This window comes from Coturnix japonica, chromosome 1 (assembly GCF_001577835.2).
Source record: "Coturnix japonica isolate 7356 chromosome 1, Coturnix japonica 2.1, whole genome shotgun sequence".
Lineage (NCBI taxonomy): Eukaryota > Metazoa > Chordata > Aves > Galliformes > Phasianidae > Coturnix > Coturnix japonica.
Window position 1 is genome coordinate 123,379,294 of NC_029516.1, and position 21,094 is coordinate 123,400,387.

Consider the following 21,094-nt stretch of genomic DNA (forward strand, 5'->3'; position numbering starts at 1 on the left):
TCACCCAGCAAAGGTCTCCAAAAACTGCTTCTGCTTTCACTTTCAGATAGAATCCGCATACAAACCTCAGCAGTGCTGAAACATTAGCCCAAGCCTGTATTGTTTTGTGAAGGGCTGGTGGTTGTCTCCATGATCTGTCGTAACATCAGGTGGCATTTAGCAGTGATCCGTCACAGCTCAGAGCCCACACAGAGGCAGTGTGTTTGGCAGCACTTGTGGCTAAAAGTCCATACTACCTCTGTGTAGGTATCAAGGGAACAGGTTGGCACCACAGTAAGAAATAGGACAACAGAAAGTGAGTGAGGCTATCAGGGTGGTGACGATTTGTGTTGAAGAGACAGCGCTATATTGTAAAAACAAGGAAGCAGATGGAACCAAAATCAGCTGTGATGTAACTAGATACAATTCCCTTTTTTCTCAGGGAAGCTGGATCTACTTTCAGCAGAGCTGAATTTGCAAAACAAAGTTGCTATTGTGGAAATAAAGCTCTCACGCCACAGTGACTGTGTACAAAGACAGGCTGCAAGCCTGCATTTATTTTGTGTCATCAGGAGGCGCGTAGGAAAAAGAGCAAGCACTGAGCAGGTGGCAGCTCCTCCCACCCGGCTTCCCCTGTGAATATCAATGTTCTGGATACCCTGTGTGTGCAGATGTGTAAACCCAAGGCCAGCTTCGCTGCAATCAAACAGAATGCAGGTGTCCTTTGGACAAAAAATGCTAAGCATGTGAGGATGTGCATAATTTCTTCTCTAGCTCTTGTGGGTTCCTCTCACAAACAAGACTCCTGCTTGAGCCAGCAAGGCTCTGCCCATGTCCTCTGGGCAGCTGAATGGGTTGGAAATGGTTGTATTTATGCAGACCCCAATCTGAGGCAGACAGAGCCCTGTCTGCCCCTATTGCAGGAGAACTGTCCTGGTTGGGTTTCCTTCTCCTCAAACCAAGCCAGGCTCTTTCATTCAGCCGGGAAGCTGAACTCAGATCCCTTCTCAGCAGTCAGAATAAACCTTACACAATATAAACTTCAGCTGAAGATAAAAGCAAATGATTCTCCAACAGTTGTTTCACTTACGCTTTGAAGAAGTTTCAGTTGGCTTCTCACTCACATAGCTTGATATTAAAACTTTTCTCAATGCTATTTTTATCTATTTCTGAGGAATACAGAGTAGCGCAGCACCCTACTTATGTTTTTTAGAGTGCAGACAGAAAAACTACATAAGATCACTTCTTAAAATCATAGTGAAAATCCTGTTGTTTTTATTCACATAATGCTTATTATCTTGGAAAATACAATCAGTAATTTTTCAGTGTAGAACAGCTAGATATTACGCTTAACAAAATGCTCCAGGAGGATGTAAAAAGTAAATGAGTGTCTTACCATTTAACTTTATCAACACAGCAGGTCTCCGTTTCAATGTCTGTGAAGCTTTCAGCTGTAAAAGATGCCTAAGTTTTGCCCTTCCATAAACATGCAGCTGTTCCGATGGAAACACTGTAAATATATATATATATATATATATATATATATATATATATATTTACACACACACATATATATGTGCCTGCATCAGAGGGCAGAATTTGACTTGGATCTTACAAAATGGGACTTCGCAGCTGACACTCGTGTTTGTTTTCCTTTAAACAAACTGAACTTCTGAACTCTCACGTGTCAGATGTTGTCCAGATCCTGCAACCGCATCTTACATCAAACATCAGCATATAAAAAGTCATCGCTGTACAATCACTTCTGGAAAAGACAGTGTCAAAACCATAAAAAAACAAACAGCTAATTTAAGAAAACCATACACATTAAGTGCTGAGGTTTGTGTTAGCTTTTCTCTGCTTTAAGTACAAGAATCCATTAAAACATAAAAGGCAGAAGTGGCTCCGAAAATGACACTGTGACAACACACTCGTAGCTTTGATAACACTTACTTGACGCTGTAGTTAATTGGAAAACAATGTGAACACACAAGGTACGTACAGACACTCAGTGCTATTCCTGCAAACACTGCTGGCTGCGGAGCTCCCCGGGGCGCACAGCGCTGGGCAGCACTGCCATGTGCAGGAAGGGGCCCTGGGGCTGCCGTGCACCCAACACTTGGAAGTGCTTCAGGCCTCACAATGACACAAATCCACAGTTAGTTTCTTTAGGCTTGCAAAGGTGAGATCGCTTCTCAAGCGTTCTAGAAACGTTCCTTTAAAACTATTAGAGATTTTATATCTCAAAGTGAATCTAATAAAACATTAGACCGCTTTTACGTTAGGCAAATGGTGTTTGCTCTGCTTTATGTACAAAAGCAATCACATTCCTTTGCTGTAAGATACTTTATACATCCCCAATTCTTTATTTCAGAGGAAGTAAGAGATAGCTATGACAATTCTGTTGGTGTTGGGCTTCTGAAATGGCTCTATGTGGTGATGTTGAATCTGAAGCTCATCCCTTTTCACAAGTCTTTCCTCCAGTTTGTTTTATTCTGCTTCCTCGCTCTTCTCAGAGCCGCCTCCCATTGAGCTATCCACCTCATACTTTTTGTCAAGAGCATCTTCCAAAGACTTCCCACTGCAGTCATAGCCTTTACTCATGGATCCCGTATGCGTTCGGATGCGAGCCCCTGGTTGGTACAGCTGCATGGCTGGGCGATCCTAGGGGGGAGCAAATGAGGTTAACTATCTGATAAACCTGTGTGGGAAACACAGGTGAGGTTTTAAAGAGATTAATTCTTGTGAAGAAAGCAGATTTTGTGTTAAATTACTTCACATATCATAAAAGTTGGGGAAAAAGAAAAATGAAGTGTAATGAAAATCAACTGAGTATTTAATATCTGTCTTGCTCACAACACTATTCTTGAAAGCCAAGCATTTTGAATAAGCGAAGAAAGCTGTAAAAAGAAAAGATCTTATGACACATTTGACATAAATAAGGAGAAGTACTGCTGGCTGTTATCAAACACAGTACTGCTATGCATGCCTAGGTAAAACTCTGAAATATGTTGCTACCTTTACCAGCAGCAGCTGGGAAGAACAACAGCCTGCACATTTGCACCTTGGCAGATGAGTAACAAATATTAACTATAAGCACAATAAAATGAGATAAACCAGAGCACCAGTTAGCAGGTAACAGACAGAAAATTATCCTCAACTGAATGTGTTCAGTGCTGCTGACTCAGTCATATGTGTGACCCAACAACAAGATGCTGATTTGACCACTGGGAAATGGGAGAAGGAGCAACACACAAGAAAAAGAGACTTGAACCTACAAACAGGGAAGTTCCACAACTCTTGAAAGTGCTTTTTATTCTTGAAATTTCAATAATAAAATGTATTATTGAAACAATGCTTAAGAAGTCTTTTCCTAGTAGATTGCTTATTTTACTCACAGAAATGCTAGTTTTTGATTGTTGTTGAGTAACCCATTCACCACAACCACAGCTTTTTGGTCGAATTCTTGTATTAGGTAAGTTTTTGCAAAAAAAATAAGCAGCCTATTTTAAAACAGCCCTTTTTTTGCACAAAGTGACCCACATGGCTTGCACAGTGAGTCCACCTGGGCCAGCTTTGTATGTGATCCACACGGACTCATGCCACAGATGACCAGCTCACCATCCTTGGCAGCTCCCACCGCCACCCCGTATCACGAATGTGGTTTGAAAGAAGAGATTCACATGCTGAATATATTTATACACAAAATAATGTTTCAATAATCTTGTGCAGAAAATCTAGGACCAGAACAGATAGAGAATGAGGTTGACAAGGATAACCACCTCCTGAAAAGACTCTGGTGCATCTAAATACAACTGTTTCTGAATTAGCTATTTGGACATGTCCTTACTTACGCTATGTCCTTAATGAAGTTCTGGTCAGTTGTAAGGACGTTATGGGCAGGGTAATGGAAACACAAAGACTAGCATGACACAGTTGTTGAATTTCATTGCAAACTAAAAGTATAACAATCTTTAGTATGCTTATAAAATACAAGGCTTCCAAGAATAGTGTTCTTAAAATGCCAGGGTTGAATTTAAGACAGAAAGTATGCTGTATATGGTACATACAAATGAGCAGAGACCTGTGGCCATAACTTATTTTAACTGCTGTTGTCCTTTGACAACAAGAAAAAGAAGTTGGGATTTTACTGAAAATAAAATAAAGAATTGTGGTTTTTTTGGTTTTTTGGTTTTTTTTTTTTTTTAAAGCATCTTTTATGCTAAGTTTGCAAAAGGAAAACCTGTGATCTTGAAGCATATTTAACTAATGAAAGATTATCCTAAATGAATAAAAGAACCTTATTTCTTATGCGCTCCTTTTTGGATGCCATGTCATCACACTTGTCCTCTTTACCCAGTTTGTCTACTGCCTCCACAGTGAAGCTGTAGTTGTGGTTCCCTTTCTTTCCTCTGTCTTGGTTGTATCCTTTCCCCCATTTCAGCTCTTCTTCATTCCTTCTCACAAACTTGTCAAACTCATAGTGAGTTCTATGCTTCCTGCCATCATCCAGTCGATACCTTTGCCTTTCAGGTTCTTTGTCTCGAAATCTTCTCTCCAAATCTCTTTGCTCTTTGTCACTATCATTTTGTGACCTGTAAATGCATAGAAAGAGAATCCAAGCAATAAACAGCTTAAAAAATACAAAGGTTATTGAAGTATAGAATACAAAGTCTCCCTTTGTCTTGGTCAGTCGTTAGGTCAGTTATATGTGAAGACTGTTTTTCCTTTAATAAATATGGGTTATGTGCAATTTTGCTGAACGTCTCACTTATGTACGTCCAGCTCTCCACGATGCACTAAGTTCAGAAAGTAGCAGATAAAACTTTGCAAGAAAAATCTGGTTTTTGTGTGCTTGCTATGGGAAGCCTCTGCTCCAACCTTTATGCCCCCCTGCAATCCCTTGGGTGGTTCCCCAGTGCTCCTCACATAACCCTGTGCTGCATCACCAGGTGCTGTGGCTGCTCTTGAGAAGAGCCGTACCTATGTATGTGAGTACTGCCTTGAAAGGCAGCATTCAGGGCCCAAAGGATCTGTGCACGTACCCTTTAACCATTTGTTAACAAAAATTATTCACTGTCAGACACTGGAGCTTCTGGGAGGTATCTGAGAAAACAAATGCTTGTGTTCCCAGCATTTGTTTATTTTGTCTCCAAACACTTTTGCCTACCTTAACATTTCTTTTTGTTGGGTAAGCATCATTACCTTATCACAACGTAATACTTACAGTTATGCTATGCTGCAATGGGTTTATATTATAAAGATTCTTAGTTTGCAACATTTTGCTGCCTGTCTGATACAACTCAGCTCTCTCATTCACTCCATTGTTCCAGTTCAGCAAGCACTTGCTTCTCTCGTAAAACAAAACCATAAATAATGAAGAAAGATTACATAATAGATTAAAATTTTGAAAGCAGCAAATACATGTACTTTCTTTTCATGTGTTTCATATATTTGAATGCTTAAAATTGAAGGAGGAAAGTCTTAGCGAGGCTCTGGAGCACGTCCTTTCCAAAGACAGGGTGCACACACAGACTTGCTGCTGCAATGCTTCCCAGTGCCCTGCAGTCTCCTCCTGTGGGTGATGGAGGAACATTTGTGCTCAGTGACAGGGATACAGACCCCAGCTCCGGAGTGGCCGGAACAGCTTTCTACAGTTCAGTCATAGGGAAGAGGAGTGGAAACAGGAGGATAAGCAATACAAAATTACAAAGTAAATGTAAAAAAAATACAGCTAGCAAGCTTTAAATTGGCTGCTTATGTAGAGTTCCAAGTTCTGGCTTGTTACTGATCTCTGTGTCAGTAACACGATATCTATTAACCCTAATAATCAATAGTCATGATGAAGCAAGCACTTGGAAAGACAAGGTAACTTACTGTACATGCACAGCAAAAAGGATTCTCTTTCACACCTGGAAAAGCTATATTGATGCCTCATTAAATTTACAGGATCAATACGGAAAATGCTATATGGCAGAACATAAAGCTTAGTCCATAATAAGCCTAATTACCAAAAAACTGACTTGCCCCTGTACGCATTTTAGGGCACCCTTCCTTTCCTGTCTTTCCTTTGCTGAAGACCATTGATTCAAGATTTCCTGAATGCTTTCATTTTCCACCACAGAATGGAAAACTGAAGTTTTCAGCACCTGTCAGGACCTTTCAGGACATGGGATGCTGAAACTCTGAGCCCATGATTCAGGTCCCTTCTCACAGATAAAAGAGATGAGCAATACATGTAGGATATTATGGGTGAATCATGTGTTTTAGTTAGCAAATTTGTTGGGTTTATTTTCCACTGTTTACATTTCTTTGCTTTTCTATCTGCTATTATGAGAATACTTGCAGCTCCTGTATACTCTTCACAAAACTCAATAGCCTATGTGGAGAATGGTAACATTTAAAGCACAGCACAGTCCTGATCTTTGTCTGATACGTTACCTATATGACCTTAAGTAAGTTATTTAAATGCTCTGTTCATCCATACGTACAAGTTACAGACACACATGACATCTCAGATGCAGCTCTTCCATTTTGCAAAGTACTTCTTCTGAGAGCTCAGTGGAATTGGGAAAGTGTTATTTATCTTAGCAACATTACTCTTACATTACATCTCTCTTGGGTGAATCCTGCTCACACACGCACCCATCATATATATCATATAAAAGAGAGAACCAGCTGCTGAGTACTTCCAGCACACTTTGAGGATACATTAGCTACAGAAGAGAGCTATACCTCTTGTTTCTACTACTGTGTATGCTATACAAAAGGCAGTGAGAGACAGACAACCTTCTGCACCTATCATAAGGCTGTCAGTCACACCTCAACTATTCTGCCATTGTCCCAGTTATCAAACACAATCATCTGCTTACTGCAGTGAAAACAGTTAGCGTGATGAAAAGTGAAGACTGGAGGCAATTTAGACTTTGACATCGGTGATGGAAATTGGGCCTTACCCAATGGAACTGCATCCACTACTACTGCCATCAGGTCAGTAAGTTGTTACTAAACACCTTTAACAAAAAGAATGGTGAGAGATTCGTACACGTGCAAAATGAAATCAGCTCTTTGCTGACAAACACCCAGCCAAACTCTTACATCATGGCTAAGCCTTCAAATCAAAGCATTTAGCATCTAAGTCCCTAAGATAAATAATACTTACTTCTCCTTAAGCTCTTTTAGTGAACCTTCCAATGATTTGGATCTTATACTCCCAGGTCCAGGAGACTTATCCCATTTGTTTTCTTCAGTGTCAGCTTCTTCGTCTTTTTCTTTGTGCTTCTCGCTGGCTGGCTCATCTCCTTTTTCAGGCTTCTTAAGAAGCTAAAAAATATTTGTTTATATTATGACATATAATTATTATCTTCTGTTGTAATGGACATTTTAACAATGTATCAAATGACCTGTTAAGATTTCAGATACCTTACTAAATGCTATGAATATATTTTATTATAAAGTATGCATTTTTCAAAGTCATTTTAAAAGGGCAGTTTACTTTAGGTAAGGAGGTACAGTCACTAACAGGCATTCACTGGCATGCTTTAGATTTGTGAAGAATATTGGAGAAAGCACTTACCTACTCTTCTCTCCCGAGTTTTACATAGTCAATGATTTCTTAGAAATCATGTAACAACAGAGACCAACGTCATTGCCAATAAAATAAAAGCAGAACCTCTACAATACTACAAAAAGAGCAGGATTAATAGTTCACTCCTTCAAGTTATTACGTATAAAGTGTGTGACACGCTAAAACTTTGGGACAGGTTGGCATGTGGAAATAGGCGCTTCGTATAAATACACCTTAACAAAAATACAGACTGAGGGAAAATTAAGGGGTTAGCAGGGAATATCACATAACTTTGTAATTTTGGAGATTAAGCTTTCCAAGAATTTTGTTAATTCCTCAACAAATAATCCACATGGGGCTTGAGCAGTATCTAGAATTACAGCAATAGCCCTCATAGAAGGACCGAGTGTCTCAAAGTAGTTTTCTATCATTTCAACAACAAGTAGAATATCTCAACGCACTTTTCATTCCACCTTCTTCTTCTTCTTCTTCTTCTTCTTATTATTATTATTATGATGATGATGATGATGAAAAGTTGTTGCTCTTCAATACACCTAGAAGAATCTAAAATGTTTCTTCCAGGCAGTATTTTCCCTTTCCTCAGGGCCAGAACTAGTTCTCAATTTCACATTCCCATAGATGACAGATCATAAATACTAGAGCATTCTGGACAACAAATTTTGGAAAATACCTTTTAAAGGACAAGCCCCTTTTTTTCCTGACATTCCAGAATGTTTGTTACACACAAATATGAAAAAAAGTGTAAGTGCTTCAGAACGTACTGTTCCTATATGTTTAGATGGAGGCAAGTGTTGTCTGGGATGTCAAGGAAGAGGATAAAGCTACAAAGCTTTGTGGCTTGACTCCCTCACAAGATCTGGAGTGATTCTGTGCATCCTTGTATTAGGCTACAGATTCTTACATCAGTTTACCTCATCAAAGAGCCTACAAAACTTTCCAGTACCACAAAATTTAGATGAAATGAATAGGGTTGGTTTTGTTTTTTTCGTGTTTCTTGTCTTATACAAAGAAGGTTTTAAATGTGGAGACGTAATACCACAAAATGCACCCACCTAAGTCATTAAAAGCACATCCGTTCAAAGTGTTAAAATACAACACAGATTGAAATTATATATAATGATGTTAATGTACACAATTAGTACAAACAGTTATATATGATAATATTTACACATTTTATAAAAATAATTTATAATTATAACATTATAAAATTATGCTCATAATTTTTAATTTAAAAATTATTAAAACATATACTTTTATATAAATTATGACAAGACTTTTTAATAACTGGCTTAAAGGATACTATAAACCAGTTCTGAGCATAAACAAAAAAACACCCTCAATACATCCAGCTAGATTTACATGACAAAGTGCTAAAAGCCGTATTTGCATTAATGCTCTGATGTGTTAGTGCAGAACAATCTGGTTCTGTCAGGTTCTGTCAGCACTGAATGTGGCATTGTTGTATAAGGATATATTCACAGTTGCCTGTCGATGTAACTGCATTAGCACATCACTGTATCTAAAGTAATTAGTCAGACTTTTCAACAACAGTCCTTAGCCTAAGCCTTACTCTATTTCTCCTTCCAGTAAAAACGACTGCTATTACCAGATCATACCATAGTACACAGCATAAACAGTGTGAAACCAAAAGAACTTCTGAATAACTTCCACAGAGGAGTTTTGGTTTGGTTTGGTTTGGTTAAGGTACCTTGATCCTTATTTCTTTATCAGAAATTTTCTTATGTTTTTCTGCTTCTTTCCTTTTACGTCTCTCCTCCTCTCTGCGTTTCCTTTTCTCTTCTTCTCTCAGACGTTTCTTCTCCAGTTCCCTCCGCCTTCGTTCCTCCCTTTTCTCTTCTCGAATTCTCTGAAGAGTTCAAAATGATTAATTGTAAATTGCCCACAGGAAAACCACATGAAACATAAATGTTGAACTTCAGGCAAAAATCTGAACGTACCTGCTTTTCTAATTTTCTATTTTTAATATATTCCAAAAGGGGTGTTGTTCTTCTAGCTAAAACACAAAAAATTTGTGATATAGTGTTCAACTCCTAAAATATGTACTCATTTCTTTACTTCAGTATTAATCCCTTCTTTCTAACTTTATCTGCAAGGGAGCCAAATAATATATAAACCTACTTATCTCATATATTCTGGATGGTAGTCCCATCATTCCATTTTAGAAACACATTATTTGGGTGTGGTTTTTTTTTTTTTTTCTTGCTGATAGGGCAAGAAGCAACAGAGATATGTTGCTCGATTATTTAAGTTTTAAACTTAAAATCATATCTTTTCAGTTCAGAGAATGGCATTTTTCTCTTGCTGGCCAAAGAGCTATTCACCAAAAAAATAAATGTGCTCAGTATCAAATTCTACCACATTCCTACCACTATATCTATTCCTCTTTCAACTTTTGCACATTAAAAGCTAGTTAGATTGCTGTTCATGTACAGTCCACATTACAGTAATCTCACATATCACTCTTCAGCCCCAAATTTCAAAGTACATTATGAAAGAAACATTTTCATTCATATATAACATTTCCCCTGGACTCCCATCAAGCATTCATCATTCCATGGGAAAACAAGAATAATTAAAGATAAGTCGTTTGTCCCAGGATACAACAAAGTGTCAACAGATTCAATAAGGCTCTGCTTTCCCAAATAATGTATTTGGGTGATCATTTGATGGATCACAAAGACATTCTTATGCTTCGGAGCTATCTTCACACTCTGAAATCGAGCCTATGCCATCGCCAATATCTACTAAAGCTTGAAGATGTCATCAAATTCTATATCATATACATGGCATCGATGGCTGCCAGCACTGAATTCAAATTTGAACCCACGTGTTGCGAGTAGCTGAAAAGAATGTTGGCAGTCTTAGATGATCCAGGACAAAGATGCAGAAAATACTTAGAGCTAAAAAATGCTCCACAATTTTCATAGTCTCTTCCTGCAACCAGAAGAGATATGATTTGGAAGAAAAAATAGAAAATGGAACAGAAAAAAAGGAATTCTCAATCAAATTTAAAAAGGCGTAGCTCAAATCTATACATAACCTCATATCCCAAAAACATTTGAATGTTTTTTGTTTAGAACAGCTAAATAACTTAATAGAAAACAAACAAACAGAAAACCTAAACAAACAGAAAACTTTGTTATGAAGTTATGGATTGGAAGGTTTGATTTGATTTGGTATTTATCTTCAGCAAATATCAATGGCCAAAAGCAACAAGCAGACTTGCTGGTTTGATATATTCCTCTCTCTACCCCTATACTTCCAGTGCTGTTTCTTTCTTTTCCACCTGCTCATAATTTCTGACAAATTTTAGGTCCTCACTGTCCTCCCTTCCAGTCTCCCAGATCTGCAGCTCTGCCACCCTCTCCTGCCCCTCTCAGTCCCCTGTCTGAGCATCTCCGGTGATTTCCACACAATGGAATTGACCACAGATTGTCACCAGAAGGTATGGGGAAGGATCTGCCACACCAGGAGTTCAGCACCTGACTCTAGACATGACTAAGGCTGCAGAGCAAGGGGTTGGATGAGAAATGGCAACATGGAAGTTCACAGAAGAGAGGCAGTGTGACGAGTACTATCAGAAGAGGGAGATAAAAAAAAGATGCATATCAATAAAACTTGAATCTTACTCCCCTTGTTTATAAGCCTTACTCTAAATGAAAATCTGTTTTTTTCTGTAAACATTTAAGAAATGTTAGAAGAAAATAAACTATAAAGCTCCATCAGCAATAACTTTTATATTTTATCTCGCTTTCTACAAACAAGCCAGAAGAATGAGCTTACCTTTATCCTGTTACAGAGAAATTCTGTTTTATATCTCTATGTCACACTGAAACTGATGAGCTAACGCATCTGACGTGATGCACAAACCATGCTGGTTTGCAGTAGCAACGCTACCTGGAGAAATGCTGAGAATGTGAGGCCCAATTCTGCCAACTAAGTCCTGGGCACATCTTTCATTAACTCAAGTAGATATTAGCACCTTTGAAACTAGACGTACACATCTAACGTCTCACACACTTCTGCTACAAGCTTGCTATCCACTGAAGTGATCTTTGGTTTTGTACTGACAACAAAAACTAACTGATTTGATTTCCTATGATTTAACACACGCGGAACATTAACATTCCTTACATCAAGCTGCTTTGGTTTTGGATTCTTTTTTTCTTGGCAAATTGGCACAACAGAGGAAAGAGTGCGTGCTCCAGTGATCTAGATGTTGTCACTTAGAGGTGCCACCCTCCCTTAAAGCTGCGTTCTGACAGCTGCCAAGTTCCAGTATTCTGGAAAGAGCTATCTGTGTTTCTCAGTGTGACGTGGCACTATTATTTGGAGGCTTTGAAAAGATATAGATCACATCACATTTGGAATGAAAAATAGGTCTTTCCTATCCCAGGAAAATTTTCTCTCAGTACTGCAGGAGTCCTGAAAGAGCTTTGACAATGTACTAATATGCAGAACTACTCCAAGCCAGAGCTGGACAGGGCTCCTTGCCTTTAGCATGTTGATAGGGAGGCTTCATCACCTGTGACTGCCTCCTGCAATGCTAACTGCACCTCATTATTCATGTCTATGCTGCGCACTCTGTTAACAATTTTTTTTTTTCTACGAAGTTCAGTTTTCTAACAATCCTAGCAATTAAGATATCCTGACCTCAGAAAGACATGAGCAGTCAGCACTGCTGTGCTGAACGCTGCATTTCATCCCATCTGCTTTTTTTTCCCCCAAATCTTTCCAGGTCTGCCTTGTGCATCTTCTAATAACATCCTTCTCCTACACGTTTGCCAATGGTCAAATAATTACCTACAGCGTGGCACAACTGTGGAGTGTTACAGTCACTACAGACAGTCCCATAAAGGTACTCTTTGAAAGACTGAACTGAAAAGAAGAAAAGGCATCGTATTTCTGTTATATGGCACAGTATGGATCACAGCACACAGTTTGCCTTTTGTTGACAATACACTTATGATTTCTGCTTGTAACTAGTAATATTCATATTGCTAAAACCTATAATTGAAATTTGATGTAATTTATTCAGGAAGATTTCAGTGGTATCTTATTAAAGATTCCCCATGAGTCTGTGAAAGTCATGCTGCATGCATATAGAGAATAAAGCATAGCCTTACTTTCAAAGCTTTTTCAGAACCTTGACTGTGAGAACAGAGGTCATTTCATGTTTCACAATAAAAGCAGCTAATGTCAGAGAGCAACTGTTAAGTATTCAGCTATTTTATCTTTTAAAAATAAATCTTGTGTCTTTTTACAACACATCTGTAAGCAGAAGGAAGTATGAATAAGTATGAATTACCTAACCAAAGCCATTCCCCATGCAGAACCTCTGGTGAAGTCAAGTGATTCCATGCACAGAGCCTCAAAAGAACAGGAGAGGTGTTTCCTCAATATACTTGGCTGGGAAATAAAAATTCTAAGTGTGATAACCTCAGCCTCTACCAGACTGAACAGGTCATAACATGCAGGTAATACCTTCAAGATATAAAAATAATATATTTAATATTCTCAAAAATAAGAAAAGTCAAGAAAACAGACCAATGAGTTCCCTTGTTTTGGCCTCAATCTCTCCCAAAAGAGTCTCAGGATTGGCACAGATTTTCTCTTCATCAGCACAGTAACTTTCTAAAAATTTCCTATATTCTGGGTCTGTGAAGATAAAGTTTTGAATTCTGTTAGTACTATGCATGACAGAAATGGAATCTGTTTTCCACCGTGACATCAAGAAGATACACTTACCATCTTCAATGCTCCCAGCCTTGGTGTCTTTCTTTTTTAATTTCTTTTTTGAAATCTTCTGAAATGGAGCAAATTCAACCACTGCAGGGTACTCCAAACCTTAAAAGAGAACAACACTTAATTTTTATTTCAGGAAGCATTCATTGTATTCAAGTAAGGTTTTCCAAACCCTTCATGTCTGTGTTGGGTAGCTTTACTTGAAAGTGAAGATGAATGTTTCTAAAATCCCATCCTGAATTTCAAAGGACAATTTGCACGTGGCTGTATTTTGGATTACAAACAAAACACTTTAATACTTGAATCATTTAAACATTATTATTAGCTTCACTAGAGGGCACTTGCAATCTAAGCTTGGGCTTGGTACGTGCAAACAACCACACCAAACTGACCATCTGTCTCCTACATTACAGCAGAATGTCCAGGCTCTTATCGACAAATACAGGTGAGTACACACACTGTTAAGGGAAATCAGACTGAAAACACCTGAGGTTCTATCAAACATAAAAGCTCTCTGAAAAGTCAAGCCATACATATCTCAAATTGTGCAACCAAAATAGTGAGGATGTGGGTTTTGGTTTTGCTTTCTCAGAAGGGGAATGCACAGCACCGCTTTATCTCACAGAAACACAACAAAGATGCAGCCACTTGTGCTTGCAATGTTTTGGGTCAATGTTGTGTTGAATTGTGAAGCTCACCTAAGATAATGAATAGGATCCTGACAATGTACTGCTTGAGTTATGAGAATGCAGATGAAGTGTGCACACCATGCAGACAAATAAGACTGCCTGGACAAATACATTTTTCACTTCATTATCTTCCAATAACCAGATTTTGTTTTAGTGCACTTTTATGTAATCAACTGTATCTTAAGCAAAATAAATAAATAAATAAATAATAGCCTAATTATAAAAAATGAAATGAATTAATGTTCTAAAATGGCAATGTAGGCATGTATGTATTCACATGTAATAGCTTACAAATAGTCCAACCTTTATTATCAATGAAGACATAGCCATCAAAGCGATCTCTAAAAAGGAGGATGTCCTCAGGATTTCTAAAGTTAATGTATGCTCTTGAGTAGAGATGAGGATAAAGGCTGCAACAAGAAACAACGTCATTTTCTGTTATTTACTATTCTGTTCAGGCCTGGAAAAATGAAATAGATAGATCACACTGCCATTCTCATTCTCTCTGGGAAATGGCTAACTTAACCATGCATACTTATGTTTCTAAATACATATAAAAACTTCTATTACATCTGTATCTATCAACTCAGTGACTGAATTCCTGATACAGCTATGAAATTTATTCTGAACAGAGACAAATGTTTCTAGCTTGTTTTGTCTCCTTAAATTGCAGAGCATACATTTCCATTTTGCAGGATCAAAACTTTAAGTCTATTTGTTCGTGACTTGAGAGATGAGTAACAGCAGTGCTTTTGGGGAACCTCTTGGGCATGTTAGGAATGTCTTCCATTGCTGACGTAGTGGAAAGGAAGTAAAAGCTTTCAGTGAACTGGAAGTTGCTAAGCTATCACTGTATTCCCACATTAAAGAAAGATTAAATGACTTAATACTTGGCAAGGTAATATGCTGCATTCTGTACAAATAAACAAACTCCATTTGACACACGCATGAATATATATGTCTAATTGTGGAGAAAAAAAACTGAGAAAATCAAAAGCATTTTTTTTAGCACAAGAAAGAACAGGTACTTACCCAATATAATTCTGATCCTTCAAGAATTTATTGGCATTGGTTCCACTCTAAATATTAGCGTGCCAGATCAAAACCTCAGGGCTGGCACACCACCTCCACCGATGGAACTGTGGTAATGTAATGCATTACCACTCATCAGCTAAGTGTCAGGTGCACACTTAACTCTCACTCCCACACAATTACGATGTAAAAACATTTGGCTTAATCTGTTTTTAGTGATGTCTTCACGTTAATACATTTTTTTTTCCCCAGTATACTTGAATGTATTTGATTTGAATGTGAGCCCGTAATTTTAATATACCTGTGTTCACAGTACTGCTGCCATACAACTGCTGTTTTAAGATAAACTCACCAGCAGCAGAAGACAACCAGCACATATTTATTCACTATTTTGACATTCTGGGAAGGTAATAGCATTGAATGAACTGCAAGCAGGTATCACAGAAGCACAGGATGGCTCAGGCTGGCAGGACCCTCTGGGTCCCTCTGTCCTAACAGCTGCTCTAGCAGGGCCACCAAGAGCGGGGTGCCCAGGGCCATGGGGCTTCAGAAGATCTCCAGGGAGGGAGGCAACCACAGAAAGGCCTGATTGGGCACAGCTAGTGCTATGCTGTCGACACAAAACAGTGCTGAAAGATGCTACAGACATCAAGCATGCTTCCTTATCCACCACAGCCCACACAGATGCTACGTATCAGGGTACAGTCTGTTTGCAGGAAACATCTAGACAGCTCAACCAAATAAGCATGGTGACATATGGATGTGCTTGGCCACAGAGTTCTTCTGCACACCCTGCAGAGTTCTGTTACCAGATTTGCAAACCTCCAGTCTGCTCATGAAACACAAGGCATCTCCAGGAGCGTGTGGAATCATTAGCAACATGCAGTGCAGCTGAAACAAGCTAGCTTCCATCTCAGTGCTTTCAAAGCAAAGCAAAAAAAAAAATAAAAATAAAAACTTTAAAAAAAAAAAAAAAAAAAGATTAAATTTAACAGGTATGGTATGTACCATTAAAGGTATATATATACCATACATAAGGTATGTACCATTAAAAATAATATTAGAAAACAATAACAGTAGGAGTTGCAAGTGTCTGCAAAGATGGAAAGTTTACTGTGATGCCTCACAGTTGTGCTGGATGAGGAGCTCTAAGATATGGTTTAGTGGTTTGCTGTAGCTGCAGTAATGGGAAGATGGTTGGACTAGATGATCTTGTAGGTCCTTTCCAACCTTGTGATTCTATGATTCTATGAAAAAGTCCTCTGTGCTGCATGACTGCAACAGCAATGAAGTCTGCTAAGCGGTGGCTCCCAGGAAGGAACAAACCTCTGTCACTTCAACAAGACTATTCTTATCTTACACTCCATATGTTCTTCAAAGTTAAAATGAAATGAGAGCTGATATTAGAGACTGATATGATTATAGTCTAGAAGTACTGAAGATTCACCAGGAAAAAACAACCTTGAGGGTCCAGCCTGATCATAGAATGCTTTGAGTTGGAAGGGACCTTTAAGATCACCTAGTTCCAAATCCCCTGCTATAGGCAGGGACACCTCCCTCTAGACCAGTCTGCTCAAAGCCCCATCCAGCCTGGCCTTGAACGCTTCTAGGGAGGGGGCATCCACAGCCTCACTGTGCAGCCTGTTCCAGTGTCTCACCACTCTAACTATCAAGAATTCCCTTCTAATATCAAGTCTAAATCTACCCTCTTCTGGTTTAAAGCCATTTCCCCTTGTCCTGCCATTACACGCCCTTATAAAAAGTCCATCCCCAGCTTTCCTATAGGCCCCTTCAGGTACAGGAAGGCCACTATAAGGCTCCCCCTGGAGCTCTCTTTTCTCTAGGATGAAGGGCCCCAGATGTCCCAGACTGTTCTCATACGGAAGGTGCTCCAGTCCTCTGCCATCATTGCTATCAAAGACTGAGAAGTCCTGAGTTTAAGTCCCCAATTTAACAACTATTGCAGTGCTTTATCAATCTTCAGTTTCCACAAAACTAACTGAAAAAAGCTACTTCTCCAGCTCAGTGCACAGAACTGCTTGGCCATAGATTTACTTCTTCTGCAGTAACTTGATTTACTTCTTCTGCAGTAACTTATCACTCACAGTTGGACACATAACACTCATGAAAAAGAAATGCAAATACACTTTCCTGTTATTTCCTTCATCTTGCACACCAACACCATCTATTTCCCATCTGGAACAGAAGCACAGTATTTTCCAACATAATATTTTTCTAATGTTTTTTGCTTAGACTTTGATATCAGAGTATCTTTCAAACAAAGAAACACGTTAGTAAGAAAAAAAAAGTGTCTGGAACATGTAAATGTTCTCCAGACACAATCCCTGGAAAGCAGGGATTTAGAATCTGTCTTCAAAATAGGGGATCCAACGTCTTTGAAACACATTTTAAGTCTTCAAGAACTTCATGTCAGCAGAAACATACATAACTACTACAGCATGTTTGTCCACAGTCTGATACTGGTATGCACAGTAGCAAAATCAAATTGGATTCTCACAGTCTCATGCGGGTTGAAGGGACCTTAGAGATCGAGTCCCCCTGGGATTCGGGCCTCCTGTGTAGCAGAGCGGCACTTCTACCACTTGCGCCACAGGGGGATTCAAACCCGGGCCTCTGGTGTTGCAAAGCAGTATTCCTACCACTGCGCCACTGGAGGCACACAACAATGGAGATTCTCTCTCCATTACTGCTGCCAGATATCAGGGTAGGTCATGAAAGCATAGCTGTGACGATGCCTAGAAATTCCACATCCCTCCTCTGATGGAGCTGCTTCTACAAACAGAGCTGGTCCTCAAACACAAGTGGGACATCAGTGCTTAATGTATAAAAGCCTCATCTGTGTGTTTCAGACCCCTTCAAGCTTTTTATCCAACAATAGTATATATCACATTTTCAGTGAGTTCTGCAGTCAGTACCAATCCTGAGGGATGACCCGAGTGCTGCAGGACCATAACTCAACCACTGCACCAATGTTTTAGAAGGCTCAGATACAATCTCACAGTCTCACAAGCTCGTGCGGGTTGGAAGGGACCTTAGAGATCATCGAGTCCAACCCCCAGGATTCGAGCCTCTTGTGTAGCAGAGCGGCACTTCTACCACTTGAGCCACAGGGAGGATTCGAACCCGGGCCTCTGGTGTTGCAAGCGGCATTCCTACCACTGCGCCATAGATGTAGCTCTTTTTTGGCACCTAAGAACAAGACAGATCCAGTAGGCAGCCTCTTCATTGTTAGCTATAGGATACAGCATACTTATCAAACACCCCTAAAGGCCACAGAATCAGTCAGAAACACAGAGTTTTTGCTTGTATTTTGATCCCAATGTACAAGAGAGAAAACTGAACTGAATGCAGTGAATCAAATGTATCAGAAGAAATGAATGAAATACAACACAACAGTCAAACTTTGTGAAATGATTTTACTGAAATGGATGTAACAGCGTTTACACAATAATGACATTTGAGTTATATGAAGTTGTTAAAAGTTTTACAGTTTGCATATAATAAGAACATTATCAAATTACAAGTAACCTTTATCACGAAAACAGTAAAAAAGGAGTTGATATATGTACACGTCTTACAAAAGCATGGAGGTAGGACCACAAATGTTTGTTCTGTCTTCCAGGGCAGACTAAATCCTACCCTTACCTACCTTCACATCCTTCATGGTATTGATGCTGTGTATATGCCTAACAGCCTAAGTCAGGCAAGCAATGAACTGCCACAAAGTTCTACTAAACAGATACTGGTTCCTCTCTCTTTGCGGAACTGACTCTGAGAAAACATATATCTATGTATATACATATATCTATGTGGAGGATGATTCACCACACACAGCAGCAGGCTAAGCTGGGCAAGATGAATCACATCCTTTAATTATTCTGAGCACAAGGACATGTAGCACATTGGATGCTATGATTACTTCCATGGTTAAGTTTGTCTAGAAATCGCTCTGTTCAAAAGGGAATGGCATTTTGGCGCTGTGATGTGCATGTTAAGTAAGTATATCAGAAATTACCTTATTGTCAGTCAACCACTGCTTCGTTTTTACATTTTGAATGAGACAAAAATGAATAAGAGTGGATTACTTGGAAAAAAAAAAAAAGGTATGAAATAAAGACAAGAATACATAAGCAAATTAATAATCGAATGGCGTTCATGAGAATTTAGATGATATTTGCCCTCGGTTGTCTTTATGTCATGGTTTTCATAGGCAATTAACAGCCTAATAATTTTTACCAATTAAAGTTAAAAGCAGGATGACGTTTTCAAACAAAACTATGCTCTAATTGCACCAAAAAATATATATGTTTTAAAACCACGAGTATACAAGGAAGAGGCAGGGATGTATTATCACCGCACATGTATATATCCAAACATTTTACGTAACTTACAAAACAGGCTCCGTGGGCAAAATAAGTAACTTAGGGTCCAAACTTCCTTACTTAGCCTTTAAGCACCTGAAAACCTACACGGACACCTCATCCTCACCTGGGATCAGCAGTGCAAAACTCAAAATAATCATGAGCAGGGAGAGGATGTAGCTGCTCCTCCAGCTGCTCCTTGGTTAGACAAGGAGGAAGCCGTCGAATAACCACCTGCATAGACAAAAGAGAATTATCCTCCATCTAAATAGCACGAAAAAGACCAAATAAATCGCCTAAGTCCCTTCTAAAAGCTCTTCCTTCATCTGGGAGCTGCGGCTGCAGCCTTAGCCTCGGTGTCCCGACAAGGACTGACGCTGGGCGGTACCCGAAGCCCAGCACACCACACACACAGGTGCGTTTCCCTATAGCAAGGTGGGCTCGCTCGCCCTAAACGCAACGGGACTCAACAGCATCGCGCAGAGCACCAAAATGGCCACACAGCCATCGGGACGGTCCGCTCCCACCGCTCCCCAACAGCAATTTCCTTTAAACTCAACATCCGCGGTAACGGGGAAGGCAGGGCTGCCCTCAGGGGGCCGCGGTACCACAGCACCTGCAGCCGCAGCCCGCCACGAGCGAGGCGGTTACGCGCCCCCACAGCCCCAACACCCCTCACTTTGCTCAGCGCCGTTTTTTTCTCATCTCGCTGTTTAACCGGCGCCGGGGGAAGCGGTGGCGCCGGGGACGGCGGTGGGTTGAATGCGGTGTCCGGCTCCCGTCGCAGAGGCACCTCCATGGGCCACTTGTCGCGGCCGCCGCCCCTCACCGCTACCAGCACAACCTCCCGCTCCGACCGCATGGAGCCGCCGCCCGCAACTAGATGGAAAGCTCGCGAGAACTGCCCTTTTGAGGGGCGGAATCTCGCGAGACTCCGCTGAGGGGCGAGAGGAGTTCCTTAGCTCCCAGAGTAGGGATGGTCGCGATATTATGTGGTTGTCTATAACCCTAGTCATGTCTGCCCTCATCCTTCTGTATCCCCATCACCAAAACCTTGAGGACAACAGCAAAGACATCCCACAGAGGTTCAAGATTGCAAGAGAGCAGGTTATGTGTAAGACATGGCTTTAGCTGACATGTTAATCACAGGCTGGAGCAGGACAGGTGCTGGGAGGCACTGGAGATGCAGGTGCAAGGATGAAGAATTAGGCAGAACATGAGCAGATAGAACAGAACTAAGGAAAGAAGCTTCTCCTGAAGTCCTCCCTGAGGTATAGACACAAGCTTAACAAGCACTAACCTAATTCATAGAATCCTAGAATCACAAGGTTGGAAAGGACCTACAAGATCATCTAGTCCAACCGTCCTCCCATTACCATACATACAGGAAACCCCTAAACCATATCTCCTAACTCCCTGTCCAGACACCTCTTGAACACTATCAGTGATGACGACTCCATCACCTCCCTGGGCAGCCATTCCAGCACCTGACCACTCTCTGAGAGAAAAAGTTCCTTCTTATGTCCAGTCTAAACCTCATCTGATACAACTTGTGGCCATTTCCTCGGGTCATGTTTGTTGCCTGGGAGAAGAGATCAAGACCCCCCTCATCACAGCCTCCCTTCAGGAAGTTGTAAAGTGCAGCGAGGTCTCCCCTG

General features: G+C 40.1%; 1 protein-coding gene across 1 annotated transcript; it reads right to left on the reverse strand.

Moving 5' to 3' along the window:
* Positions 1–506: 506 nt before the first annotated feature.
* On the reverse strand, positions 507–19,727 carry UPF3A (UPF3A regulator of nonsense mediated mRNA decay). Its single transcript, XM_032441982.1, has 9 exons — positions 19,564–19,727; positions 14,326–14,432; positions 13,337–13,435; positions 13,136–13,246; positions 9,526–9,581; positions 9,276–9,434; positions 7,142–7,302; positions 4,280–4,574; positions 507–2,643 (listed from the first exon to the last, which is right to left on the reverse strand). Exons 1-9 carry the CDS (start codon positions 19,698–19,700, stop codon positions 2,470–2,472), a joined length of 1,299 nt encoding a protein of 432 aa, XP_032297873.1. The 5' UTR covers positions 19,701–19,727; the 3' UTR covers positions 507–2,469.
* Positions 19,728–21,094: the final 1,367 nt, after the last annotated feature.

Coding starts and splice junctions, on each gene's coding strand:
- UPF3A (XM_032441982.1), bottom strand. CDS start 19,700: ATGGAGGATAATTCTCTTTTGTCTATGCAGGTGGTTATTCGACGGCTT. Junction 13,436..14,325: donor TGTCTTCATTGATAATAAAG/GTTGGACTATTT, acceptor TTCTCTTTTAAG/GTTTGGAGTACCCTGCAGTG. Junction 4,575..7,141: donor CTAAAAGAGCTTAAGGAGAA/GTAAGTATTATT, acceptor ATGCATTTACAG/GTCACAAAATGATAGTGACA.